This window comes from Octodon degus, unplaced genomic scaffold (genome assembly GCF_000260255.1).
Source record: "Octodon degus isolate 3935 unplaced genomic scaffold, OctDeg1.0 scaffold00050, whole genome shotgun sequence".
Lineage (NCBI taxonomy): Eukaryota > Metazoa > Chordata > Mammalia > Rodentia > Octodontidae > Octodon > Octodon degus.
In genome coordinates this window covers 4,628,048-4,653,430 of record NW_004524626.1, presented here as the reverse complement: position 1 = coordinate 4,653,430, position 25,383 = coordinate 4,628,048, and the positions used below count along the sequence as shown (strand labels likewise).

The 25,383-nt window shown below is 51.5% G+C and overlaps 1 protein-coding gene across 3 annotated transcripts in view; it reads left to right on the top strand.

Annotated features, from left to right (window-relative positions):
• The window catches only part of Notch3 (notch 3), a 39,985-nt gene extending 16,628 nt beyond the window's left edge, over positions 1–23,357 (top strand). For 2 of the 3 annotated variants that reach the window (XM_004632628.2, XM_023716834.1), the window contains exons 13-33: positions 171–363; positions 442–593; positions 995–1,108; positions 1,532–1,687; positions 3,873–4,098; positions 4,429–4,630; positions 4,850–4,997; positions 5,389–5,573; positions 5,875–6,007; positions 6,085–6,336; positions 6,421–6,539; positions 6,942–7,504; positions 7,869–8,201; positions 10,803–10,957; positions 11,324–11,546; positions 12,198–12,282; positions 13,167–13,329; positions 15,392–15,696; positions 16,972–17,119; positions 20,898–20,995; positions 21,993–23,357. In XM_004632628.2, the coding sequence (XP_004632685.1) occupies positions 171–363; positions 442–593; positions 995–1,108; positions 1,532–1,687; positions 3,873–4,098; positions 4,429–4,630; positions 4,850–4,997; positions 5,389–5,573; positions 5,875–6,007; positions 6,085–6,336; positions 6,421–6,539; positions 6,942–7,504; positions 7,869–8,201; positions 10,803–10,957; positions 11,324–11,546; positions 12,198–12,282; positions 13,167–13,329; positions 15,392–15,696; positions 16,972–17,119; positions 20,898–20,995; positions 21,993–23,039 (5,000 nt within the window). In that variant the 3' untranslated portion in view covers positions 23,040–23,357. The remainder of the gene's footprint in view (positions 1–170; positions 364–441; positions 594–994; positions 1,109–1,531; positions 1,688–3,872; positions 4,099–4,428; positions 4,631–4,849; positions 4,998–5,388; positions 5,574–5,874; positions 6,008–6,084; positions 6,337–6,420; positions 6,540–6,941; positions 7,505–7,868; positions 8,202–10,802; positions 10,958–11,323; positions 11,547–12,197; positions 12,283–13,166; positions 13,330–15,391; positions 15,697–16,971; positions 17,120–20,897; positions 20,996–21,992) is intronic. The other variant, XM_023716836.1, reaches the window with a different exon arrangement.
• The last annotated feature ends 2,026 nt before the right edge of the window (positions 23,358–25,383 follow it).

The window sequence follows — 25,383 nt, the reverse complement described above, 5'->3', positions numbered from 1 at the left end:
AGAGAGAGAGAGAGAGAGAGAGAGAGAGAGAGAGAGAGAGAGAGAGAGAGAGAGAGATTCTTGCTATTCATTGCTCAGGTGTTATGCCAAAAGTTGGAACAAGGTGTCCTTCCTTAGTTGGCTCCACCATTCAGGCAGTGCCGGGACAAGGTTGCTTTTGTGTTTCCCAGGGTCTCTCTGCAATGTGGAGATTAATGAGTGTGTGTCCAACCCTTGCGGCGAGGGAGGCTCCTGCTTAGATGTGGAAAACGGCTTCCGCTGCCTCTGTCCACCCGGCTCCTTGCCTCCACTCTGCCTCCCTCCAAGCCATCCCTGTGCCCATGAACCATGCAGTCACGGCGTTTGCCATGATGCTCCTGGCGGGTGAGACTCACCTCCCCAGCACCTACCTCCCTGCTGTTTCCCTGGTCACTGGCCGTCCCTGACTACCTCCTCCGCCAGGTTCCGCTGTGTGTGTGAGCCCGGCTGGAGTGGTCCTCACTGCAGCCAGAGCCTGGCTCGAGATGCCTGTGAGTCCCAGCCGTGCCAGGGTGGTGGCACCTGTGTCAGCGATGGAACGGGCTTCCACTGCACCTGTCCCCCCGGAGTCCAGGGTGTGTGTTTCCGCCCTTCCTCCCCAAAGCACCCTGACATTGTTGTCCTAGTTTCTTTCCTACTCTAGTCTCACATACATTTACTCCTTTTTTTTCACCTTAGGGAGCTCCCCAGGGAGGGAGCTGTCAAAGCAGGGGGTGGGGGGATGGGGAGATGAGGGGGGTGGGAGGGTGGGGAGGAGATGTCTGTTAAGATCATCTCACTCTGCTGGGGAAGGATGATGGGCCTATAATCCTAGTACTTGGGAGCCTGAGACAGAAGGTTGCTGTGATTTCGAGCCCAGCCTGGGCTGCGTAGTGAGTTCAAGGGCAGCCTGGAGAACACAGGGAGACCCTGTCTCAAAGCATTGAAATGAACAACAAAAAAAGATGCTCTCACTCTGCGCGTCGACCTCCTACAGGCCGCCAGTGTGAACTGCTGTCCCCCTGCACATCAAATACTTGTGAGCATGGGGGCCACTGTGAATCTGCCCCTGGCCAGCCGATTGTCTGCTCCTGTCCCCTGGGCTGGCAAGGTACACTGGTGACTGCTTCTTCCTCTTTCTCTTCTTCACCTCCTCCAACCTCGGCCCCTATCGAGTAATGTTGGAGACCCGAAAGGGAACTCACCCCCAGACTTGCCTTTGAGGGGAGCTCCCTGCTGGGAAAAGAGCTGAATGTGGATACTCACAGCTTATTCGGGTCGGCAGTGGCAGAGGGGCAGCAATACGGGACTGGGAACACTAGGGCCAGCTGAGGGCTGGGGACAACTCCCAAGTATGGATTGCCACCCACTGAGGCAGCAGAGGATGTCCTGATACAGCCTGTGTGAATTGTTCAGAAGCCAACGGTGTGTTCTTGTCTTGACCTCCCTCAGCCTGCAGGTTCTACCTCTCAGGTAGCCTCCAACCCTGCCTTGAACCATCTCACCCTACCTGTTTCCTTCCTCCTGCCCCCAGGGCCACGATGCCAGCAGGATGTGGACGAGTGTGCTGGCCCTGCACCCTGCGGTCCTCATGGCACCTGCACTAACCTGGCAGGAGGTTTCAGCTGTACCTGCCACGTCGGGTATACCGGTCCTTCCTGTGATCAGGACATCGATGACTGTGACCCCAGTGAGTGCTGGGGCTGCTGTTCTAGGGAGCACTTTGTATGGCTCATGCTTTTTTCTTTTCCTTTATTTACTTAGTTATTTATTTAATTTATTTATTTACACTGGGACTTTAACCCAGAGCCTTTGCATTGGGTTACATCCCCAGCCCTTTTTAAATTTTTTATTTTGAGGTACAGTCTCATTCCATAATTGCCCAGGCTGGGCTCACATTTGAGGTCCTCCTGCCTCAGCTTCTCTCAGGGCTGAGGTTAGAGGTGTGTACCATGAAGTACACACTTGGAATATATATTTAAAATTCAATAATGTATTTTATTTAAACCAGTATGTAAAGTATTGTTATTTTAGGGTGGCTGTGTGGCACACTGGTAGAAAGTGTGTCTAGTGTGTGTGAGGCACTGGGTTTCACCCCTGGATCTCTTTCTCTCTGACACACATACACTTCAGTATCTAATCAACTTTAAATTTAGTGTTTCTTTAAAAAACTTGTTTTGAGGCTGGGGAGATACCTCAGTGGCCTAAGTGCCTTCCTGGCAAGCGTGAGGAATTAGATTTGATCCCCGGTATTGCATGCTGTGCTGGCCCTGGAACCCTGGGTGAAGCCACTGAAGCCAGGAGTGGTGATGCATGCCTGTAATCCCAATACTGAGGAGGCTAAGACAGGAGGATCCCTATGATTCTGAGCTGTGTAGTGAAACCCTGTACCAAATAAATAAATAAATAAATAAATAAATAAATAAATTTAAAGCTTTTTTTGAGACAGCATCTCACTGTGTAGTTCAGGCTAGCCTCAACCTTGTACCAATCCTCCTGCCTTAGCCTTCTTCTTCTTTTTTTTTTTTCTTCTTAGCCTTCTGATTAATATTAAAATTATTTTTTTAAAATTTTATTTGTGTGTGTGTGTGTGTGTGTGTGTGTGTGTGTGTGGCCAGCTCAGCCCACCAGGGGGCGGGGCTGGCTGGCATGTGGTGCTGGGGGATTGAACCACAGTCCCTGTGCTTTGCTAAGCTTGTTCTAAGTAGGTGCTTTAGACCACTGAGCCATCTCACCAGCCCCAATATTAAAATTATTAACAAAATATTTTACTTTTTTCCCACTAAGTCTTCAAAATTTTACATTTGTGTCTTTTACATTTCCATCATATCTCTTTCTTTCTCTTTTTTTGAATTAAAAAAAATTTTTTTTTCTTTTTAAATCTTTCTTTTGGGGCTGGGGAGATGGCTTGGTGGGAGTAAGCGCTTCCCTGGCAAGTGCAAGGGCCTGAGTTCAATCCCCGGTTCCACCAAAAAAAAAAAAAACAAAAAAAAAAATCTTTCTTTTTCTGTTGGGACTGGCACGGCCTGTGGTACCTGGGATCAAACCTGGGTTGTTGTGCTTGCCAGGCAGGTGCTTAGAGCACCAAGCTATCTCCCCTGCCCTCCAACATATCTCAGTTGTTTTCAGCAATAGTGTCAGGGGCTCAGTGACCGCATACAGCTGGTAGCCACCACACTAGCTAGCACAACCAGTACCGAGCCCAGGATCAGAGCCTGTCCTTCACTGTCCACTGTGATTGGTTCCAGGCCTCCCACAGATAGCAAAATTGATGCGTGCTCAAATCACTTATATAAATGGCATAGAAGCACTTGCACAATCCTTTATAGACTAAATGGTCTCTTGATGACTTAAACCCAATATGATATTAATGTCATGTAAATACTTGTTATAGCTTATTGTTCAGGAAAGAATGACAAGGCAAAAGTCTCTACCTGCTCAGGATGACTGCAGTTTCTCCCCTCCTTTCTCTCTCTGTCTCACAGGGTTTCACTGTACCCCAGGCAAGTCTCAGACTCACTTTGTAGCCCAAGCTGGCTTCAAATTTGTGATCCTTCTGAGTGATGAGATGATAGGCATGTGCCAGCATGCCTGGCTCAATTTCTTTTCAGTATTTTCCATCTACTGGTTAAAGCCATGGATGCTGAACCTGAGGATGACTCAGGCCATTCAAAGGGCTTTATAGTCTCATTCTCTGTCCCCTTCTGCATAGGTGGGGCTTCTAGATGGGGGAGGAGAGGGGATAGAATAGAATTTGGTTCCTCTGAAAAATAGGTGTCCCACTGTATTCTCCTCTGTGGGAGGGCTGGCCAGGTAGGCCAGGCTGCTGGGGGGCGGGGGAGGGAGTGCTCAGATCTCCTCTCCTTTGACTGCAGACCCGTGCCTCAATGGTGGCTCCTGTCAGGATGGCGTAGGCTCCTTCTCCTGTACCTGCCTTCCTGGCTTTGCTGGTCCTCGCTGTGCCCGTGATGTGGATGAGTGTCTGAGCAGCCCCTGTGGCCCTGGCACCTGCACTGACCATGTGGCTTCCTTCACCTGCACCTGCCCCCCGGGCTATGGAGGCTTCCACTGTGAGAAGAACCTGCCTGACTGCAGCCCTAGGTGGGTGGGGTTTTGACTTGAAACCCAGGCCCTGGTGCTGGGGGGGTTCAGAGGCCTGTGATTTAGTGCGGACAAGAGGGAGCCATAGCTCAGCGCCCACCTGAGAAGGCTGATGACTGATGGAGCCCCAGCATCTGTTTGGAGGTCACCTTGGTGACTGGCTCTTGAGGGAGGTGAGGCTCTGCACATGGCTCCTACTGGTTGTTGAGGCTAAGGGATAGAATGACCTCTCTGGGGCTACAGCTTCTTGTGAAAGTTAAAGGTCAGATCCTGAAGTTCGCCTTCTAGGAGGGGGGTGATGGTGGAACTCAGCTTCTGCTCATCCCCCAGCTCCTGTTTCAATGGAGGGACCTGTGTGGACCGCGTGAAATCCTTCAGCTGCCTGTGTCGCCCTGGGTACACTGGAGCCCACTGCCAATATGAGGCTGACCCCTGCCTCTCACGGCCCTGTCTGAACGGGGGTGTCTGCAGTGCCACATACCCTGGCTTCAGCTGTACCTGCCCAGAAGGCTTCACTGGCAGCCAGTGCCAGGTGGGCGGGGCCTTAGGGCCTGGGGGGAAGAGTCTGGAGGTGTGTTCTGGGGGTGGGGTCTGCCAAGTAGGCAGGGCCATGGGGTCCTAGAAAATGTCTGGGGCCTGCTATAGTTCTGAGGGAGGGATCTGGACCTAGATTCCAGGGCAGGGAGACTGTCCTTTATCTTGGTGGTGAGGGCCTCCCCTGGCACTGAACATGGAGGGGCTTTCTTTCCAGACTCTGGTTGACTGGTGCAGCCAAGCTCCCTGTCAAAATGGAGGTCATTGTATCCAGACTGGGGCCTACTGCCTTTGTCGCCCTGGATGGAGCGGCCGCCTCTGTGACATCCGAAGCTTGCACTGCGTGGAGGCGGCAGCCCAGATAGGTGAGGCGGGAGATAGGTGGCTGTGTGTGTCGGGTTTGTGCACAGATCTGCTGGAGTGTTCCAAATGAGGGTGCCACCACAGAGCATGTAGGCATGATGGGATGGAGATGGTGGGGTGTGTGGGGGAGCGTATGTGCGTGCGTGACTGCTAGCCTGCTAGGATGGTGTGTGTGTCTCTCGCCGTGGGACAGGTGGGACGGTGTGCATGACAGCGCTAGTCGTGTGTGTTGCTGATTGAGAACTGCCAGCTAAGAGGATGTGTGACATGTGACAGCCTATGTAGGTGTGACACTAGGGTCTGATGCCAGCAGGATAATGAGTGTGATGGGGACAGAAAGAGGGAGCCTGTGTGGCTGCCTCTGTGCCTGATGCCACACTGAACCTCTTCCAGGAATGCGCTTGGAACATCTGTGTCAGGCGGGTGGACACTGTGTGGATAAGGGTGACTCCTATTCCTGTGTGTGTCCAGAGGGTCGCACTGGCAGACACTGCGAGCAGGAGGTGGACCCCTGCCTGGCCCAGCCCTGCCAGCACGGGGGCACCTGCCGAGGCTACATGGGGGGCTATATGTGTGAGGTAAGTGTAAGCACCTGGGAGAGGGAAGGGGACCAGCCATGTCTGAGTGGCCATCGGACACATTTCTGTGTATGTGGCTTGATGTGGGTTTGTTTCCTTTCTAGGCTTGTTATAGTCTTGGCACGCTGGGCAAATCTCTGATGTGCTGGTAGCCTGGGTGTGTCTTACACTCTGGGCTGTCTGTACCAGTCAGATGTCTCTGTGTGTCCTTTTGTACTAGGATCCTCTGTCTTCACAGGTGTGTCTGGGTAGGTTTGTGGCCCTTTTGGGCTCAGTGGGTCTTTCTCTTGCCTCAACACAGTGTCCAGCTGGCTACTCTGGTGACAGTTGTGAAGACAATGTGGATGAGTGTGCCTCTCAGCCCTGCCAGCACGGGGGCTCCTGCATTGACCTCGTGGCTCGCTATCTCTGCTCCTGTCCCCCTGGGACACTGGGTATGCTGGGGCCAGGATTGGAGGACAGGACAGGAGGCTGAATCTTCTGCCACTGATTGCTCTCTCCCTTCCCCCAGGAGTGCTTTGTGAGATCAATGAGGATGACTGTGGTTCATCCCTGGACCTGGGCCCCCGATGTCTGCACAATGGAACCTGTGTGGACCTGGTGGGTGGCTTCCGCTGTAACTGCTCCCCAGGATACACGGGTCTGTACTGCGAGGCAGACATCAACGAGTGTCGCCCGGGAGTCTGCCATGCAGCCCACACCCGGGACTGCCTGCAAGACCCAGGTGGGCACTTCCGCTGTCTTTGCCATGCTGGTTTCACAGGTAAGTGAGAAAGATAGGGTTGGCCTGAAAATCTTGCCTTTCCTTTTGCCCTGGTGTCTCAACCACCTGTCCCTGCTTGTTCAGGTCCCCGCTGTCAGACCGCCCTGTCTCCTTGTGAGTCCCAGCCATGCCAGAATGCAGGCCAGTGCCGCCCCAGCCCAGGCCCTGGGGGGGTGCTGACCTTCACCTGCCATTGTGTCCAGGTAGGTGGTGTGGCACGGGTGGAAATCCCTCTGGAGGAGAGAGGGTGTGGCCTCAGGGATGGACGTGGCTGGGGGAGATTTTGTCAATGGGCAAGGAGTTCCTGGGAAATGCAGAAATTACCTAGAGTTTGAGTTTCCCAGTAAGGTTGTGGAGTGGAGACTTAGCCTTCTGCGGAAGGCGTGGCCTCTTAGAGCAGGCGTGGCCTCCCAGAGAAGGCGTGGCCTCCCAGAGAAGGCGTAGCTTCCCTGGGAAGGCATGGGGTGGGGCAGGACTTGGAGAAGTCGGGGCTTAATCTCTTCCAGGTCTTTTCACTCTTGTATTTCTTGATTCTTTTCTGCCCTTCCCTCCTTGGTCTTTATTCTTTTCCCGCCCCTCTTCCTCACTTTCTCCCTCCCTCCCAGCCATTCTGGGGTCCTCACTGTGAGCATGTGGCGCGAACCTGCCGGGAGCTGCAGTGCCTGCCAGGTGTCCCCTGCCAGCAGACACCACGCGGACCCCGCTGCGCGTGTCCACCGGGGGTGTCAGGGCTCTCCTGCCGCTCCAGGGCACTGCCCCCAGGGGGCACCAACTCCAGCTGTATGGCCACCCCCTGTCTGCACGGGGGCTCCTGTCGTCCCTCGACCCTCGCCCCCTTCTTCCATTGCGAGTGCGCTTCGGGCTGGGCTGGGCTGCGCTGCGAGACCCCGGCAGCAGCGGCAGCGCCCGAGGTCGCGGAGGAGCCGCGGTGCCCGCGAGCTGCCTGCTTAACCAAGCGCGGGAACCGGCGCTGCGACCGCGAGTGCAACAGCCGGGCCTGCGGCTGGGACGGCGGCGATTGCTCGCTGAGCGTGGACGACCCCTGGCGGCAATGCGAGGCGCTGCAGTGCTGGCGCCTCTTCAACAACAGCCGCTGTGACCCCGCCTGCAGCTCGCCTGCCTGCCTCTATGACAACTTCGACTGTTACGGCCGTGAACGCACCTGCAAGTGAGCCAGGAGCCGCACCACACACCCCTTCCCCCTGCCTGTGTCCGTCCTTCTGTCTGTCTGCCTGGCTGTCCTTTCTTCCTGCACCATCTATATGCCCATGTGTGATCTCAACCCGAGGATCCCCAGTGCCGTCTCCATCCTTGTTGCTTATCCTTCCATTGCCTAGTCCTACTGTCTGATTTAATATCTGTTTGTGCACTTCATCTCTGCATCCCCATGCTCGGGTTGTCTTTTCTTTTTCTCCCCTTCACTCCGTTCACATATGCAGCACACTATTGCCCTGCGAAGCATGGCGTGGAGTCTGCTGCTCTGTGTCTTTAGGGACGCCAAGGCCCCTGACTTTGCCCCTCTTTGCTTCCAGCCCTGTGTACGAGAAGTACTGCGCTGACCACTTTGCTGACGGCCGCTGTGATCAGGGCTGCAACACGGAGGAGTGCGGCTGGGACGGGCTGGACTGTGCCAGCGAGGTGCCGGCTCTGCTGGCCCGCGGGGTCCTAGTCCTCACGGTTCTGATGCCGCCAGAGGAGCTGCTGCGCTCCAGCACTGACTTCCTACAGCGTCTCAGTGCCATCCTGCGTACCTCGCTGCGCTTCCGCCTGGATGCACATGGCCAGGCCATGGTCTTCCCTTACCACCGGCCCAGTTCTGGTTCTGAGGCCCGGACCAGACGGGAGCTGGAACCAGAGGTGATTGGGTGAGTGATTCCACTGGAGGAGCCATGTGGGCCAAGGGAAGCCCAGGACCTGAGAGAAGAGGGCGAGACACCATTGGGTGTGGCCCTTGCGTGTTGTCACTTCCTTTACTTTATTTATTTATTTATTTATTTTGTATCAGGGATCGAACTCTGGACCTTGCGCTTACCAGGCAGGCACTTATGCCACTGAGCTATCTCCCTGACCACATTCCTTTATTTTTTTGTTTTTGATTTTTTGGAGACAGGGTCTCAATGTGTACTGCAGACTGGCTTTGAACTCACTATGTAGCCCAGGCTGGCTTCCACCTCTTAGTGATTCTCCTGTTGCAGCTTCCCAAGTGCTGGAAAGACAGGTTTGGGCCATCATACCTGGCATTACTTACAGGCTTTTCAGCCTCTACTCCATTGGCATTTAGGGCTGGATCTTTTTTTTCTGTGGGGTGCTGTTCTATGCAGTATAGGACGCTGAGGCTTTACCATGAGGTACCTCTAACACCATCTCAGATGCCTCCAGGTATAAGCAGGCGTCTCCTGGGAGTAGTGGGATGGGGAGGCCCAGAACTGCACCTCAAGTCTAGCACTACCTCCTTCTGGAGAGGCATGTGATTTTGCAGATTGGGTAAGGATGTGTTTAGATGTTTTTGGGAAGGTATGACTTAATTTTGATTTTTTTGAAAATAGCAGGAGCTTTGAAAACCAGGCTGGCTACCTGGTCGTACAAAAAGAAAAACACAGGCTAGGGATATAGGTCTGCGGCACAGTGCTTGCCTGGCAAGCAAACGGTCCTGAGTTTGATTCCCAGTACTTTCCCCTTAAAAAAAGCAAAACACAAGCAACAATCACACTTGAAGACTGTATTTAACCTTAAAGAAACATGCTTCAAAATGTCACATTTAGGGCTAGTGAGATAGCTCAGCAGACTAAGTGCCTGCTTAGGCATGTGCAGGGACCAGGGGTCGATCCCCGGTACCATATGCCAGGCCGCCCTGGGCATGCTGACCCAGTGACTGAGTCCGGGTGACTGAGTCTGGGCTGGTGGTGCACGCCTCTAATCCCAGTGCTGGGGAGGCTGAAAACAAGAAGATCACAGAGTCGGAGTTTCATTATGAGACTCTGTACCAGATACATAAAAATAAAAATTAAAAAAAAATTTACCAAATATTACATTTAACCCTTTTTTAATAGTAAAAAGAGGTTCACTAAACATAACACTGGAGTTGTTTTGTTTAACTGCCATACTTTTAACTAAAACACTCCAAGAACAAAATGCACCCAGTTCTTACCCTGGAATCTCGCCATTTATAAAAAATAATATGTATGATTAGTCAGGTATGGAGGCTCATGCCTGCAATCTCAGCACTCAAGAGGTTGAGGCAGGCAGATCACTTCAATTTCAAGGCCATCTTGGGCTATGTAGTAAGTTTAAGGCCGGGCAGACTCTATCTCAAAATCTATCCCCCAACAAAACCATGATCCCCAATAAAATATCTATCTTAGAGCAAGTTAGCTGAAGAAGGCACCAATATTCTAATTTTCTGTTCTCGCAAATGATACTAATTAATACTCTTATCCTTTCAGTATGACCTCAGCATTATTAAGAGCCAATATACCAGGGTGAGCATAGTAGTGCATGCCTATAGTGCTACCTATTTATGAGAGTTTGAGGCAGGAGGATTAAAAGTTCAAGGCCAGCCTGGGAACTTGAAATAGTGCATCTTGAAATAAAAAATAACAAGGGGAGGGAATGTGGATCAGTGGAAGAATGCTTGCCTGGCATGCGCAAGGCCCTAGGTTCATCTCAGATAGGGTTTTGTTCTGTTGTTATTCGTTTTTATGGAAAATGTAAAATGACATTATTGCTGGTGACCTTGCAGCAGGACCAGATGGGAGGTATGACATTTATTGAGGCTGGAGCAGGTGTCTGAGAAGGACAGGACCTTAATAATAAAAGGAGAGCTGTACCTCAGAGAATATATTGGGGTTGAGAAAGGCTGTGAAAGAATATGTCTGGGAGTGGGCTGGGAGAGTGAACCTGGAAACACTGCAATCTAAGTGTTGGTGGAAATAAATCAACTTAGAAAAGGAGGTAGGCTGGGGATGTAGCTGAGCACGTGCCTGGCATGCATGAGGCCTTGCACTGGAAGAAAATCAATGCCCAGAGCAGCTGGGGTGTGGGCACATCGGCCACCCACCCAGTAAAGGTTTGTACCAGCAGTCTCCACTGGGATGGGTGAAGAAAATTACTAAAATATTGATGTGAAAATAACATCCATTGGATTCATGGTTCTTCGGAATATTGGTAGCCACAATAAGACCTGGGGCTGGAGAGATAGCTCAGAAGAATAAGTGCCTGCCTGGAAAGCGCAGGGTCCTGAGTTCAATCCCCAGTACCTCAAACAAACAAACAAAACAAAACAAAAACCCCAAACCTGTTTGGGGGTGCACTGGGGTTGGATGCCAGCTGGGTACAGGTGGGTGTTGAAGCTATGGCTGGTAGAAATGGTTCTTTCGAGCCTGATGCTGGGGAGAGACGAGTGGCTTGGTGCCTGGTATGCATTAGGCAATGCTAGAGCCCTTAGCTTCTTTGCTGTGTCCCCACAGCTCTGTAGTGATGCTGGAGATTGACAACCGGCTCTGCCTGCAGTCGCCAGAGAATGACCACTGCTTCCCTGATGCCCAGAGTGCGGCTGACTACTTGGGAGCTTTGTCTGCGGTGGAGCGCCTCGACTTTCCCTACCCATTGCGTGATGTGCGAGGTGAGGTGGCGCTGGAGCTGCTGTGGGGCGCAGAAGGGAGCTGGACGCTGACCCCTGGTTGAAACCTCACCTATGGTCAAAGCTCTCCCACAGTTGAAGCTTTGCCGTTGGTTAAAAACCCCGTTTATGGGGCCGGGGAGATAGCTCAATGGAATAAGAGCTTCTCTGGCAAGCGCAAGAGCCTGAGTTCAATCCCCAGTTCCACCAAAAGAAAAACCCCAAAACACCCCCCCACCCCAGCCTATGCTTGAAGCCCTGCCCACAACAGAAGCCCCACCCATGACCTAAGCCCCACCCACAGTGGAAGTCCCTGCCCATGACCCAAGCCGTGTCTGATGATTGCAGCTGCTTCCGTCTCTTCTGCAGGCGAGCCACTGGAGCCTCCAGAGCCAAGCGTGCCTGTGCTGCCGCTGTTGGCCGCAGGTGCCGTTTTCTTGTTGGTCATCCTTGTACTGGGTGTCATGGTGGCCCGTCGAAAGCGTGAGCACAGCACCCTCTGGTTCCCTGAGGGCTTCGCGCTGCACAAGGACTTGGCAGCTGGCCACAAGGGCCGGCGTGAACCTGTGGGACAAGACGCACTGGGCATGAAGTGAGGACCCTGTGTGCTCCCTGTCCCTGACTGTGGGGGTTCTTCTGAGCCCTGAACCCCACCTCGTTCTGACTCTGACCTGAAGTGGCCTCTCAGACCTCACCCTGATTCATCACCACATGGCTGTTGACCCCATGACTGCAGTCTGCGTCCCATCCTCCCTGATCTTTGCCACTGTCCACCTCTGCCTCCAGTCCTCCTTTTCCCTTTCTTAGCCCTGCCCCTCCCTCCCTCTTTTATTCCCTGGGATTAAACTAAAGTCCTCAGAACACCTCTTTTAAACCTCACCCTCCATGGCCTTTGGCACCATCCTCTGACCCCTGCTGTATGCCTGTGACCCTCATCTATCCCCTAACCCATTGGTCTGACCTTTGACCACATTCTTATCCCTTCTGATTCTACCTGAATCGTCAGGCTGCCACCTGACGTAACCCTGACCCCACCCCATCTTCCTTGTTCCATCCATGCCTCACCTCATCATTGGAACCTATACCCAGAGCTACCCCAGCCTTTATTGACCCAAGATCCCAGTCCCAAATCCAGACCCTTGGTCTTGCTTCTGTTACCCTTGCTGTGACCCCATCCCAAGGACTATTCCTAGGCTGGAGGCCTCCAGTGTCCTCACCTCCTTTTCTTCCTATGTCCCCATAGGAACATGGCCAAGGGTGAGAGTCTGATGGGGGAGGTGGCCTCAGACTGGATGGACACAGAATGCCCAGAGGCCAAACGACTGAAGGTGACATCCTTTTCCTTGCCCTTTCTCCCAGTGCCCTGGGTGGGGAGTGCTCTGTGCTCCCCACCTCCCCAAGCTCCAGAGAGTAGCCATAGCCTTGTGACCTCATTTTCTCTTCTGTGGTCTTTGTGCCCTTAAAGGAGGAGGAGATTTGCCACGGTGGCCCACAAATTCTCTGGGTGGGTGGAAGTTCCTCTACTGTGTCCTGTTCCTCTTCAACCAGCTTCCTACTCCCAGACCTGCCTGAATTCATCCCAGAGGGAACCAACCTCCTGGGCCCCTGCTCTCTTTCTGTTGGTTTACTCTCTGCCTCTGTCCAGCTTGGGCTATGTGCTGGTCTATTTTCTGTAGCTATAGCAAAACACCCAAGACTGAATAATAATGTATAAAGAAGGTTTTTTTTTTTTTTTTTTTTTTTTTGTGGAACTAGGGATTGAACTCAGGCCCTTGCGCTTGCCAGACAAGCACTTACTCTACTGAGCTATCTCCCTAGCCGCTGAAGAAGGTTATTTTGTTTACAGTTTGGGAGCCTGAAAGCCCACGATTGGGGCAGGCCCTGTGCAGCTGAGCTCTATCCCCAGCTCACACCCAGATTTCTATTGATTCTGTGGTCAGTGCAATAGTTCATTTTCTTTTTGGTGTTTCTGTCTTATGTGTGTGCATCATGCACTTTGGGTTACTGGTGTCTTCCCTCCTTCTGACCCAGATTGAATCCCAATTTCTTTCTTTCATGAGCTCCCCAAGCTCCAGTGCATCCCCTTTCTTTTCCTCATGTGTGGGATCAACTGGATGTTAATGGTTCTTGGGATCCTGCATCCCCATGACCAGAAGCCTGGGTCTGTGTGTCCTTGTTGCTCAGTGTCTCTCCTACCTCGTTGTCCTTCCAGGTGGAGGAGCCTGGTGTGGGCGCTAAGGAGTCTGTGGACTGCCGACAGTGGACCCAGCACCACCTGGTGGCTGCTGACATCCGCGTGGCTCCCGCCATGGCATTGACACCACCCCAGGGAGATGCAGACGTTGATGGCATGGATGTCAATGTTCGTGGCCCAGGTCAGGGTCCTTCCCCCAGGGTGGCTCCACCCCTCTTGCTTGGGACCAGCTCTAGGGAGAGTCCAGGCTTACTGGAGTGTGTGTGTGTTCCTCAGGGCTCATGTTGTTAAATGTTTAACTTTGAGTAGTCTAAGTAAAACAAGGCATCTATGAACAGGTGGCTGGATTTGGTATTGTGCTCTCCACTTCCTTTTTTCCCCAGCATTGGTGATAGAACCAAGGGTCTTCACACTGACCCACATGCCCAGTCCTTTTCTTGTTTTTTATTTTGAGGCAGGGTCTCACTGAATTCCTCAGGCTGTGCTCAAACCTGGATCCTCCCGCCTCAGCCTCCTGGAGTGCTGGGATTTCAAGTGTGCACTACGAGGCCTGGCTTCTGCCTGGTCCAGAGGCTTCTGTTGAGCCAGTGACTTCTGCTGAATCTCTTCTTGGCTTTGGTGTTATAAAACCTCGCTGTTGTGTATGGTAGCTCTTGTGTATAATCTCAGTAATCCCAGTTGTTTGGGAGGCTGAGGCAGGAAGATGGCAAGTTCAAGGCCAGTCTGGGCACCTTGGTGAGACCCTGTCTCCAACCAACCAATTAACCAACCAATCAACCAAAACAAAACAACTTTGTGCAGTGGGTGCCTGTAAGCCCAGCACTCAGGAGGCTGAGGCAGGAGGCTCAGCATGAGTTTGAGCTACCTTTGGTTGCATAGTAAGTTTAAGCCAGCCTGAACTATATAGTGAGACTCTATCTCAAAGTTCTAAAACTAAACTAAACTAAACAAAAATGCCTGAGGATATGTTTCAGTGATGAGTTCCCTGGGTTTGATTTATAGTATAACAAAATGAAACGAAACACAACACAACACAACACTTGCACAGTTCTCCAGCAAGTCTCAGAATGTGTTCTGATTGGACAGAGTAGGATCACCTGCTCATCCTTGAGCCATTTGGGAGCTCGGGGGCTGGACTGTGGGTTGGTGGGGTCTGGCCCTTGCTGTGTTCTTCTTTTTTTTCATATTAATTTTACTGAGAAAGAAATAGTAATGAGACAGTTTCAAAACAGGTTAGTAGGACAGTTACAATAATTAACATATTGCATATTGTTGTCTTTGTTGTAGTTATTCATAGTACAAGATGCAGATATGACATCTTGTCTAAACACTATTAGTTCAAAACTTTCTTCTCATTGAACTAAGAGAAAGTAGCTGTGTATCTATGCTATTTTTTTTTTGTAGAAGGTTTTTTTTTTGGAAGCTCGAAATGCCTTTAGGGCATTTCTCGTTTGCAGTGACTCTCTGGTTTGGAACCCCAGAAGCTTGAGCTTCAGGGCTTTGTTTAAGCAGGCACTTAAACAACTGAGCTGCTGGGCAGGTCCCCTATTTTTTTTTTTTAAACACTATTAACTTTTTTTTTTTTTTTCTTGGAACCGGGGATTGAATTTAGGCCCTTGCGCTTGCCAGGGAAGTGCTTATTCCACTGAGCCATCTCCCCGGCCTCTATGCTATTTTTATATGCAGCTATATATATTTTTTCACCACAAAATGGTCCTTCATTTATATCCCTCTTTTTTGCTTACTTTTGTCCGAGATGGATATTCCATTGCCATTCATATATTGTAGGTGCATGAATTCAGCAAAGTAATCCAATATAGTCCAGGAGTCTATAATAGTATGTGCTCCTCTCCTGGCCTGGCAGGGCTGAGCAGGGCTGGAGCACGGGGTGCACAGGGTATCCCAAGGAAAACTGGGATGTGTTCGTGCCCAGTGTAGCATACCGTTCATGCTGCCTGGGTCCTCTCAGATCCTGCTGTTCAGTGTTCCACAGAATTCCCCCCAGCTCTGTGTTCTTCATATGGCTTGCTCTGTGTCTGTCTTGGGAAGGCCTCATGCTGCTAGGCTGGAAGAGGGTGTGGTTTTATGTCTTTTCCTGGGACTGGCTCTTCACTAGCAGATGCCCAGCACATTGCTGCTCTTTCTTGTCCTCCGTCCCTCTGGTTCTGAATAGCGTGTTCTTGATGTGATCCCCTTGAAGGACACCTGTACCTTTGTGACACCTTCCTTCCTGGTCCCCGCAGACGGCTTCACCCCGCTCATGCTGGCCTCCTTCTGTGGGGGCGCACTGGAGCCGATGCCTGCAGAAGAGGAGGAGTCCGAGGATGCGTCAGCCAGCATCATCTCTGACCTCATCTGCCAGGGGGCACAGCTTGGGGCTCGCACCGACCGCACAGGGGAGACGGCTCTGCATCTGGCTGCCCGCTATGCCCGGGCCGACGCGGCCAAACGGCTGCTGGATGCTGGCGCTGACACTAATGCCCAGGACCACTCGGGCCGCACCCCTCTGCACACGGCCGTCACTGCCGATGCGCAGGGTGTCTTCCAGGTGAGATGGGACCGCTGCTTTGGAGGCTGGAGTCGGTGGGCATCAGAGCTGCCCAGCCTGGAGCCCGAGCTTGTTTTTATGGTTTGGAAAATGAGGTCAGACCCAAGCACAGTGTTTGCCAAGAACAGATGGGACCTGACTTATATGTTTTTTTTTCTTTTTGGTACCAGGGATCAAACTCAGGACCTTGAACTTGCCAGGCAGGTGCTTATGCTACAGAGCTATCTCCCCAGCCCTTCCTTCCTGCCTGCCTTTCTTTCTAACTCTCCCCCTCTTCTCTTTCTGTTCCCTCCCCCTCCTTCCCCCCTCTCTTTCTTTCTTTCTTTCTTTCTTTCTTTCTTTCTTTCTTTCTTTCTTTCTTTCTTTCTTTCTTTCTTTCTTTCTTGTTTCCTACGGAATGAAGCCCCAAGCTTTGCACATGCTATGCAGGGTCTTACTAAATTGTCCAGACTGGCTTCAAATGTGGACACCTCCTGCCTCAGCCTCTCAAAGACCTGGGATTATAGGCATATACTACCATGCCTAGCTGATTTGTCACTTCCTTTTTTGGGGGAAGGGTGAGACCCGGTCTTGCTCTGCAGTTCAGGCTGCCCTTGAACTCACTACATAGCCAAGCTGGCCTCAAACTCACGGTGATCCTCCTGCCTCAGCTTTTTGAGTGTTGGGATTACAGCCATACCTGTGACTTATCACTTTTGGATACTTGTTTCTTTCCCAGTAGTGGCAATGTAACCAAGAGCCTGTGCACTGAGCCATATCTTCAGCTTCTTTTGAAATTTGGAAACACGGGGCCTGAGAGATAGCACAGTGGAATAAATGCTGGCCTGGCAAGTGCAAGGTCCTTCGATCCCAGGGACCACCAAAAAAAAAAAAAAAAAAAGTGGAAACAGGGTCTCCTTATGTTACCCAAGCTGGACTCGAGCTTGAGATCTCCCTCTCTTGGCTTCACAGAGATCTGTCATTACAGGTGTGCACTGCCATAGCTGGTTTAAATCCATCTTTAGGGGCTGGGGAGATAGCTCAGTGGAATAAACACTTACCTGGCAAGCTCAAGGGCCTGAGTTCAATTCCCGGTTCAAAAAAAAAAAAAAATCATCTTTAACTAGGATGTTGTCAGTCATGATGGGCTTCTTACCCCCCCCCCCCCCCCGGATTGAACGCAGGCCCTTGCGCTTGCCAGGGAAGTGCTTATTCCACTGAGCCGTCTCCCCAGCCCCATGACAGGCTTCTGACCCTTCCTGGTCCTCTACGATTCTCCTCTAACCTCTTTCCTAGATCCTCATCCGGAACCGCTCCACTGACCTGGATGCCCGCATGGCAGACGGCTCCACGGCCCTGATCCTGGCAGCCCGCCTGGCGGTGGAGGGCATGGTGGAGGAGCTCATCGCCAGCCACGCTGACGTCAATGCCGTGGACGAGCTCGGTACGAAGCTGCGCCCTACACCAATCACCAACACCCGCGCACGTAGGGCCGGCTCCTGCACGGGCTCACACCCTCCTTGAGGGGGCGCTTGGGGATTTGACAAAGGTGGCTTCCTCAGGACGCTGTGCTTTCCAATCTGCTTTGTTGGCCACACTTACTCTATCGCCGCCTGCTGGACGATAGCGGTAAAGCTCAGCAGCGTGACTCGTAGCTCAATCTTGGAGTGGCCCAGGAGCCCACCCGCAGGTGAGTGGATGCAGAGCGTCACCCTGCGAGAGGAAGGATGAACTCGAGCCACGGGGAGGGACGTGGGACCTTGAGACCGTGCTGGGAAATCAATCAGACACAGAAGCTTCAGTATCCCACGGCTTCTCTTACACGGGAAACCCAAGGTGTAAATACTTTTTTAAAAAAGTATAAACAATCGAAAGCACAAAATAAAGGACGGATAATAAGGACTAGGGAGACAGACCTTCAGACGGGAGAGGAAGAGGAAATAAAAAGAATTAAGGTGCGCTATGTGCATTCGCCCACTCCACTCACTACTACACTTGTGATCACTACGCACCGCAGACATGTGCTAATGAAAAATTAATTAAGTAAAAAACTTAAAAAGTTTGAAACCAGGGCGCTCTCTATGCAATGGCGGGATCATGCTCTGTAGTTGACCCTGGAACTCACTACTTAGCCCAGGCTGGCCTCCAGCTTGTGGTCACTGTCCTGCCTCAGTCTCCTGAGTGTTGAGATTACAGGTGTGCTCCTTTTTTAAAAATTTTTTATTTATTTGGTACAGGGTTTTGCCACACAGTTCAGACTCATAATGATCCTCCTGTCTCACCCTCCCTGGAATTGGGATTATAGGCGTGTGTCACCACTCCAAGTTACCCGGCAGGCAGGGTGCGCCAAGGGTTCTGGGATTGGCACACTGGGATTGGAATCCAGGTCCTTGAGCTTGCCTGCTGAGATTTTTCCCACACTTTAAAAAAATATATATATTTCTAATGAATTTGGTACAGGGTTTCACTACACAGCTCGGACTCGTAGTGATCCTCCTGTTTTCAGCCTCCTCAGCGCTGGGATTACAGGTGTGCGCCACCACTCTGGGTCTTGGTGGCTGGCTCGGCACACCTGGGTGCGTAGCTGGTGCAGCCTGTGGTGCTGAGGATCGAACCCTGGTCCCTGCGCTTGCCTAAGCAGGCTCTTTAATCCGCTGAGCTATCTCGCCAGCCCCCTACATCCTATTTCTTTATACTTCTCCTTCCTCTCCATCTCTTGGTCCTCTCATTTGTAAAAGATCAAATTTTCTTTTCCTATTATCTTCCTTTATGTGGTTGTGTAGGTTATGCCTACTTCGGGTTTCTCAAATGAGAAGCCATGTGGTAGTTTATATTCTTGTGTCTGATTTATTTCACTTAACTTTATTGTCTCAGTGCGTATCCACATCCCTACACATGGCTCAAGCCTTGCCTTCTTTATGGCACAGTAGTACTCCACTGTGTTTAAATAACATATTTTTCTTTACCTGTTCATCAGGTGGTGGGCTGCTAGGCTGCTTCCAAGGTTGAGCCCTGACGAGCGGTGCTGCTATAGCCGTGAGGATGCATGGGCGGCTGTGATGCGATGTCTTTAGGGAACCGTAGCTCTATGGAAGTGGCAGCTGATGGAACTTTCTGTGCTGGTGTGAAACAAATGTTTGCTGTCAGCACCATCATCTACTATGGCAGCCGCTGGCCACGCGTGCTGGAGGACGAGCACTTAGAATACCCTTGGGAGAAAAGAAGGACTAATTGTTCTTTTAGTTTTTTTATTTATTTATCTTGCTTTCTGAGAGGGAATCTTTTTCTTTTGCTCTTGTTTGTCGAGACAGGGTCTTGCCATGTAGTCCAGCTTGACCTTGGACTGGCCTTAATAGTCACTCCCATCCTCCTGCCTCAGCCTCCCAAGTGCTAGGGTTGCAGGCCTGTGCTACGGTGCTTGCTGAGATGGGATCCTTTTAAACACTGCTTTATTAGAAATATGTGCTTTATTAGATTTGATACTGGGCATGTTAGTGCACACCTATAATCCCAGCTCTCAGGAGGCTGAGACAGGAGGGTGGAAATGACTGTAGGGCCGGCTTGTCAGCATGATTTTTTTTTTTTTTTTGTCTTTTTGAGACAGGGTCTCGCTATGCTGTTCAGGCGGGGCTTGAGCTCACTTTGTAGCCCAGGCTGTCTACTGCGATCCAGCTGCCTCAGGCTCCTGAGTGCTGGGATTACAGGCATGCCATCATGCCCAGTCTCAATTGCCATCCCAGCAGGACCTGGGGGCATTCCTGGCACAACAGGCCCGAGGATCGAACCCCCAGCCCCTGTGCCTGCTTGCAGGCACTTTAATCCATTGAGCTATTTGGCCGGCCCCCATGTTTTCTTCTAGTGGTTTTATAGTCTGCATTTTTATCTTTTTTTTTTTTTTTTTTTTTTGGCGGAACCGGGAATTGAACTCAGACCCTTGTGCTTGCTAGGAAAGCGCTTATTCCACTGAGCCATCTCCCCGGCCCCCTATAGTCTGCATTTTTACATTCAGATTTCTTGTTTCATTTTGAGTTAGCTTTTGTATATTGTGGAAGGTAGGGGTTCATATTTACTCTCTTTTTTTTGTTTTTTTTTGGGGTAACTGGATTCATCATGAACCCAGGCTGACCTTGAACTTGAGGTGACCCCCCTGCCTCAGCCCCCTGAGAGCTGGGGTGACAGGCACCATGCCGAGCTTTTCCCACCTCATTCTTTAGGCTGTAGAGATCCAGTTGTCCCAGCACCATTAGTGGGATGACTTGTATTGAATTATTTTGGTACCTATGTCGTGTAATGTGACTAATTTAGTTTTTAGTTTTTGCAGCACTGGGTTAGAACTCAGGGTCTCCCACGTGCTAGGCAAGCATTCTACTACTGACACTCCCAGCTCTTCTTAGAAACATTTATTTTGATTTATTTATTTTATTTTTTTTGGTGGCACCAGGGATTGAACTCAGTACCTTGTGCTTGCCAGGCAAGCACTTATTCCACTGAGCTATCTTTCCATTTCCCAGAAAAAATTAAAGCAAGACTTTTTTTTTTTTTTTTTCTGGAACCAGGGATTGAACTCAGACCCTTGCCAGAGAAGCACTTATTCCACTGAGCCATCTCCCCGGCCCTTCTTTTTTTTTTTTTTTTTTTTTTGTACTGGAGTCAAACTTATGGCCTCGCACCTACCAGGCAGGTGCTGTGCCACTGAGCTATCTCCGCAGTCCTTGAAACAAGATCATGCTAAATTGGCTGGGCTGGCCTTGAACTTGGAATCCTCTTTCCTCAGCCTTGAGAGTAGCTGGGCCTTGGATGTGTGTTCCCCCAGCTGTTTTTTTTTTTTTTTAATTTTATTTATTTATTTATTTGTGTGTGTATGTGTGTGTGTGTGTGTGTGTGTGTGTGGCCAGCTCAACCCACCAGGGGGCAAGGCTGGCTGGCATGTGGTGCTGGGGGATTGAACTGTGGTCCTGTGCTTTGCTAAGCTTGTTCTAAGTAAGTGCTTTAGACCACTGAGCCATCTCACCAGCCCCACCCCCAGCTGTTTTTAATTAGTTTAAATCTGAAGTCCTGTGGGACTGGTGGACAGTTCAGTGTAGGTTCAACCATGTGAGGCCCACACAGAGTGCCCTTGTATTGGCAAGGTGTGTGTGTGTGTGTGTGTGTGTGTGTGCGTGTGTGCGTGTGTGCAAGCGTGTGCCTGCCTGGGTCTGACTCTCACCTTCATCCCCCTCCAGGGAAATCAGCCTTACACTGGGCTGCAGCCGTGAACAACGTGGAGGCCACCCTGGCTCTGCTCAAAAATGGGGCGAACAAAGACATGCAGGATAGCAAAGTGAGCACTGGCACAGCCCTGCAGGTGGCGGAGAGCAGGGTGGGGACATTCACTCTGCCTGCAGCCTGCATTGGGGGTGGGGTGGGGGCTGGAGCATGAGTTTCCCGAAGTGGATGGGAGGAGGAGGTTGCCCGGTGACCTTTGGCTCATTGCCTCACTTGTTTGATTTCTTCTTTGAATCCATCTCCTGGTCTTTAAAGTAGAGAAGCAACAGTACCCGCTTTGTCACATCTCCTGAGCATTCAGTGAGCTATTGTGTTTGTGAAGCACTTAGCAGACCCTTAGGAGAAGGTAACTGCTAGGTTGGTTGTTAAACAACCGCGCCAACGTTTGTTATGTAATCTCATTTTCCACGTGGGAAAAGTGAGACTCAGAGCCTTGCAGGGATCAATCCCATCCTTTTAAAATATTTCAGTATTTTATTCACTGTGGATACTTGTAAAAAAACATTGTATTGACTGAAATGTGCTTTGAGTAAGGATTTTTTTTCTTTTTTTCTTTTTGAGAAAGGGTTTCACTGTGCAGTTGAGGCTGGCCTTGAACTCATTTTGTAGCCTAGGCTGGCCTCAAGCTTGCAGTGATCCTCCTGCATCAGCTTCCTGTGTGCCAGGATTACAGGTGTGTGCTACCACACCTGGCCTTTGACTGAGGTTTCTGATGCCCTTGCCCATTTTGTGCATATAGTGAGCATCCTACCAGACTTACCTACTGGCTTAATGTCATTTCAAGGATTGAGCTTTGTCCAGTTTTCCTCAGCAGAGCTGGGAGTCCAGCCTAGGTGTATTGAGCTCCAGGCTCCAAATTCTTTTTTTTTTTTTTTGCGGAACCAGGGATTGAACTCAGGCCCTTGCGCTTGCCAGGGAAGCGCTTATTCCACTGAGCCATCCTCCCGGCTCCCCAAATTCTTAGTTGCTATCCTCTCTCACAGCACGGAGACTTTGCTGAATGGGGCAGGGAGCCCTTAATATCTGTGGGTCCTATCTCTTCTGCCTGCCAGGAGGAGACCCCACTGTTCCTGGCCGCCCGTGAGGGCAGTTATGAGGCCGCCAAGCTGCTGCTGGAACACTTTGCCAACCGGGAGATCACGGACCACCTGGACAGACTGCCGCGGGATGTGGCTGAGGAGCGGCTCCACCAGGACATCGTGCGCTTGCTGGACCAGCCCAGTGGGCCCCGCAGCCCCCCCGGCCCCCATGGCTTGGGCCCCCTGCTCTGCCCTCCTGGGGCCTTCCTGCCGGGCCTCAAGACGGCCCCATCAGGGGCCAAGAAGAGCAGGAGGCCCCCTGGGAAGGCAGGGCTGGGGCCACAGGGGACACGGGGCCGGGGCAAGAAGCTGACGCTGGCCTGCCCCGGGCCCCTGGCTGAGAGCTCGGTCACGCTGTCACCTGTGGACTCACTGGACTCCCCAAGGGCCTTTGGTGGACCCCCTGCTTCTCCTGGATCTTTTCCCATTGAGGGTCCCTATGCAGCCACAGCTGTGTCATTAGCTCAGCTTGGTGGCCCAGGCCGGGCAGGTCCTCTAGGCCGCCAGCCCCCTGGTGGCTGTGTGCTTAGCCTGGGCCTGCTGAACCCAGTGGCTGTTCCTCTTGACTGGGCCCAGCTGCCCCCACCAGCACCCCCAGGGCCCTCATTCCTGCTGCCCCTGGCTCCAGGGCCACAGCTGCTCAACCCTGGGACCTCCATGTCTCCCCAGGAGCGGCCCCCACCTTACCTGGCAGCCCCAGGACACAGTGAGGAATACCCAGCAGCTGGGACCCACAGCAGCCCCCCCAAGGCTCGCTTCTTGCGGGTCCCCAGTGAGCACCCTTACCTGACTCCATCCCCAGAATCCCCTGAGCACTGGGCCAGCCCATCCCCTCCTTCCCTCTCTGACTGGTCCGATTCCACACCCAGCCCTGCCACCACTACAGGGGCCACAGCCACAGCTGCTGCAGCTCTGCCATCCCAGCCACATCCACTGTCTGTCCCTGGCTCCCTGGCTCAGGCCCAGACCCAGCTAGGGCCCCAGCCAGAAGTCACCCCAAAGAGGCAGGTATTGGCCTAAGTCACTCTTCAGCTCTTGGATCTTGGTTTTGCTCCTAACTCTTGCTCCTCTTTCACTCTTAATGTTCTCTTATCCATCTCTCATAACCCTCTTGCACCCTGTCTTCCAGACCGAGCTGGTCCCCAGCCCCAGCCTCAGTCTCCCTTTATTTATAACAGATGGGGGCTGACTTCCCATTCTCAGTCTTATAATGAGTCTGGGACCCTCTCCTTACCTCCTACTTCTCTCTCCACCTCCCATTTTCTCACTCTGATATGAGTGGATTATTCTTTTTTCTTCTTTCTCTTCTTTCTTTCCTTCCTTCCTTCCTTCCTTCCTTCCTTCCTTCCTTCCTTCCTTCCTTCCTTCCTTCCTTCTTCCCTCCCTCCCTTCATTTCTTTCATTTTTTTACATTTTGTATAGAAACAAATTCATTTAAACGAACTTATTATTATTATTTTTTACAAAATATATATATAGAGAGACGCTCCCTCCCCTGTACACCCCTCAGGGCCCCTGTGGGGCTGAGTCTGTGGGCCCGTTTGGCCAAGCTGGATTCTGTGTACCGAGTACACAGGCATGACTGGGTCCCGTGTACTGAGTACATGGTCCTGGTATGTACCAAGTAGGCACCCTTGGGCGCACCCTCTGGGGCCAGGGGTCAGGGGAGACCTGGGCGCCTCCTTCCCACCCCCTCACTTCACAGCATTCCAGCCCTATAGGCTTGCAGGGGAAGGGTCCTTTCTCTGGCCTCTCACTTTCTCAGAGCCTGGGTCACCTCCCTTTGGGAACTGGGGGGCAGCTGGTGGGAAATGGGGTCAAGGGAGGTATGTGTATTCCATGCTGTCTCCCTGTGAATTGGGAACTGTGGCAGGGTAGCTCCTGCATGGAGGGTACCTTCTTCCCCTGGTACATTTGTGGCCCACCCTCATAGCTGATTAGAAGAAGTATCTTTAGGCTATTTTTGTAATAAACCTTCTGGTCACCATCCTTAGCTGAATTCCCAGGCCCTGTGTTGTACAGCCCCATGTCCTTACCACCTAATAAAGGGATAGTTAACACTTGGTGCCATCTGTCTGTGTCAAGAAAAGATGGGGAGTGGGTATGGCTGGGCTCTCCTGACTTCCTCTTTTGGAAGGTGACTTCACTGGTTGGATCAGCTTGGTCACCTGTCTAAAGATGAGCCAATCAGATTCACTTATTGGAAAACTGTCTTTAATGAAGACAGGGCGTTGTCCATTGGTGGAGCTTTTAAGGTCATGGGCTAATTAAGAAATAGTTGTAGCTAGGCTGGGAGTGCAGTTAAGTGGGCAGAGTACTTGCCTAGTGTGTGCCAGGCCATGGGATCCATCTCCAGAACTGCAAAACAAAACCAAAACCTAAAATTTACCCACTCTCCCCAATTCACCTTTCCTTATCCCTTTTTGTTCCCTCCCCATTCCTCCCCTTCCCTTCAGTCTTACTTTTCTCATTGTTGTGAAAAATGCCTAACACCCAAAGTATAAAAGGAAAGGTTTATTTCATTCAGTTCGTAGAGGTTTCAGTCCATAATTGGCTGGCTCCAAGGTGGTGCGGCATGGCAGACAGGCATCACAGAGAAGAAACTGTTCATGGTAGGTAGAAGGCAGCAAAGCAAGCAGGGAACCTTAGCAGTGTGTTTCAGCCCCTTTTATAGTCTATCTAGACCAGGATTAGGGCAGGTGCCAAACCAACCAGTGGACTGATTTGGTAACCACACACCCTTAATCCTAGCATTGCACTGTGAATCAGTTACTTACTCTAGACCCAGCCACCTCTGATAAAGCTCTACCTATGACCATATGAGGCTTTGAGTGGACACTGGAACACAAGCCAAAACACATTCCCCTCCCCTTTTCAGTCCCTCCTGTTGTTTTTCTTCCCTTTCCCTTCTTTTATCCCGTCCCTTCTCTGCCCTCCCCTCCCCTTCTCCTCCTCCTTCTCTTGTATCCCTTCCCCCTCTCTTTCCCTCCCCTCCTCTCTCCCTTCCCCCTCTCTTTCCCTCCCCTCCTCTCCTCCCTTCTTCCCTTCCCTTTCCTCCCTCCCTCTTCTCTCCTACTTTCCTTGCTCTCTTCTTTATTTCTGTCCCCATGTCTCCTTTCTCTTTCCCTGGCCTCTACCTTAGCATTTCTCCACTTCAGTGTTGTTGACTTTTAGGGCCAGACTATTCTTTGTTGTGGGAAGCTGCCTTATGTGGCATGTTTGACAGCTTTTCTGGCTTGTGACTGCCAGATACCAGCAGAACCAACTCCTCAGCTATGGTCACTAGAGATAGCCTAAGACTTTGACAGTTACTGTTAGGCAGAATCACCCTGGGCGGAACCTCTGCTCCAACTAGGCACTGTGG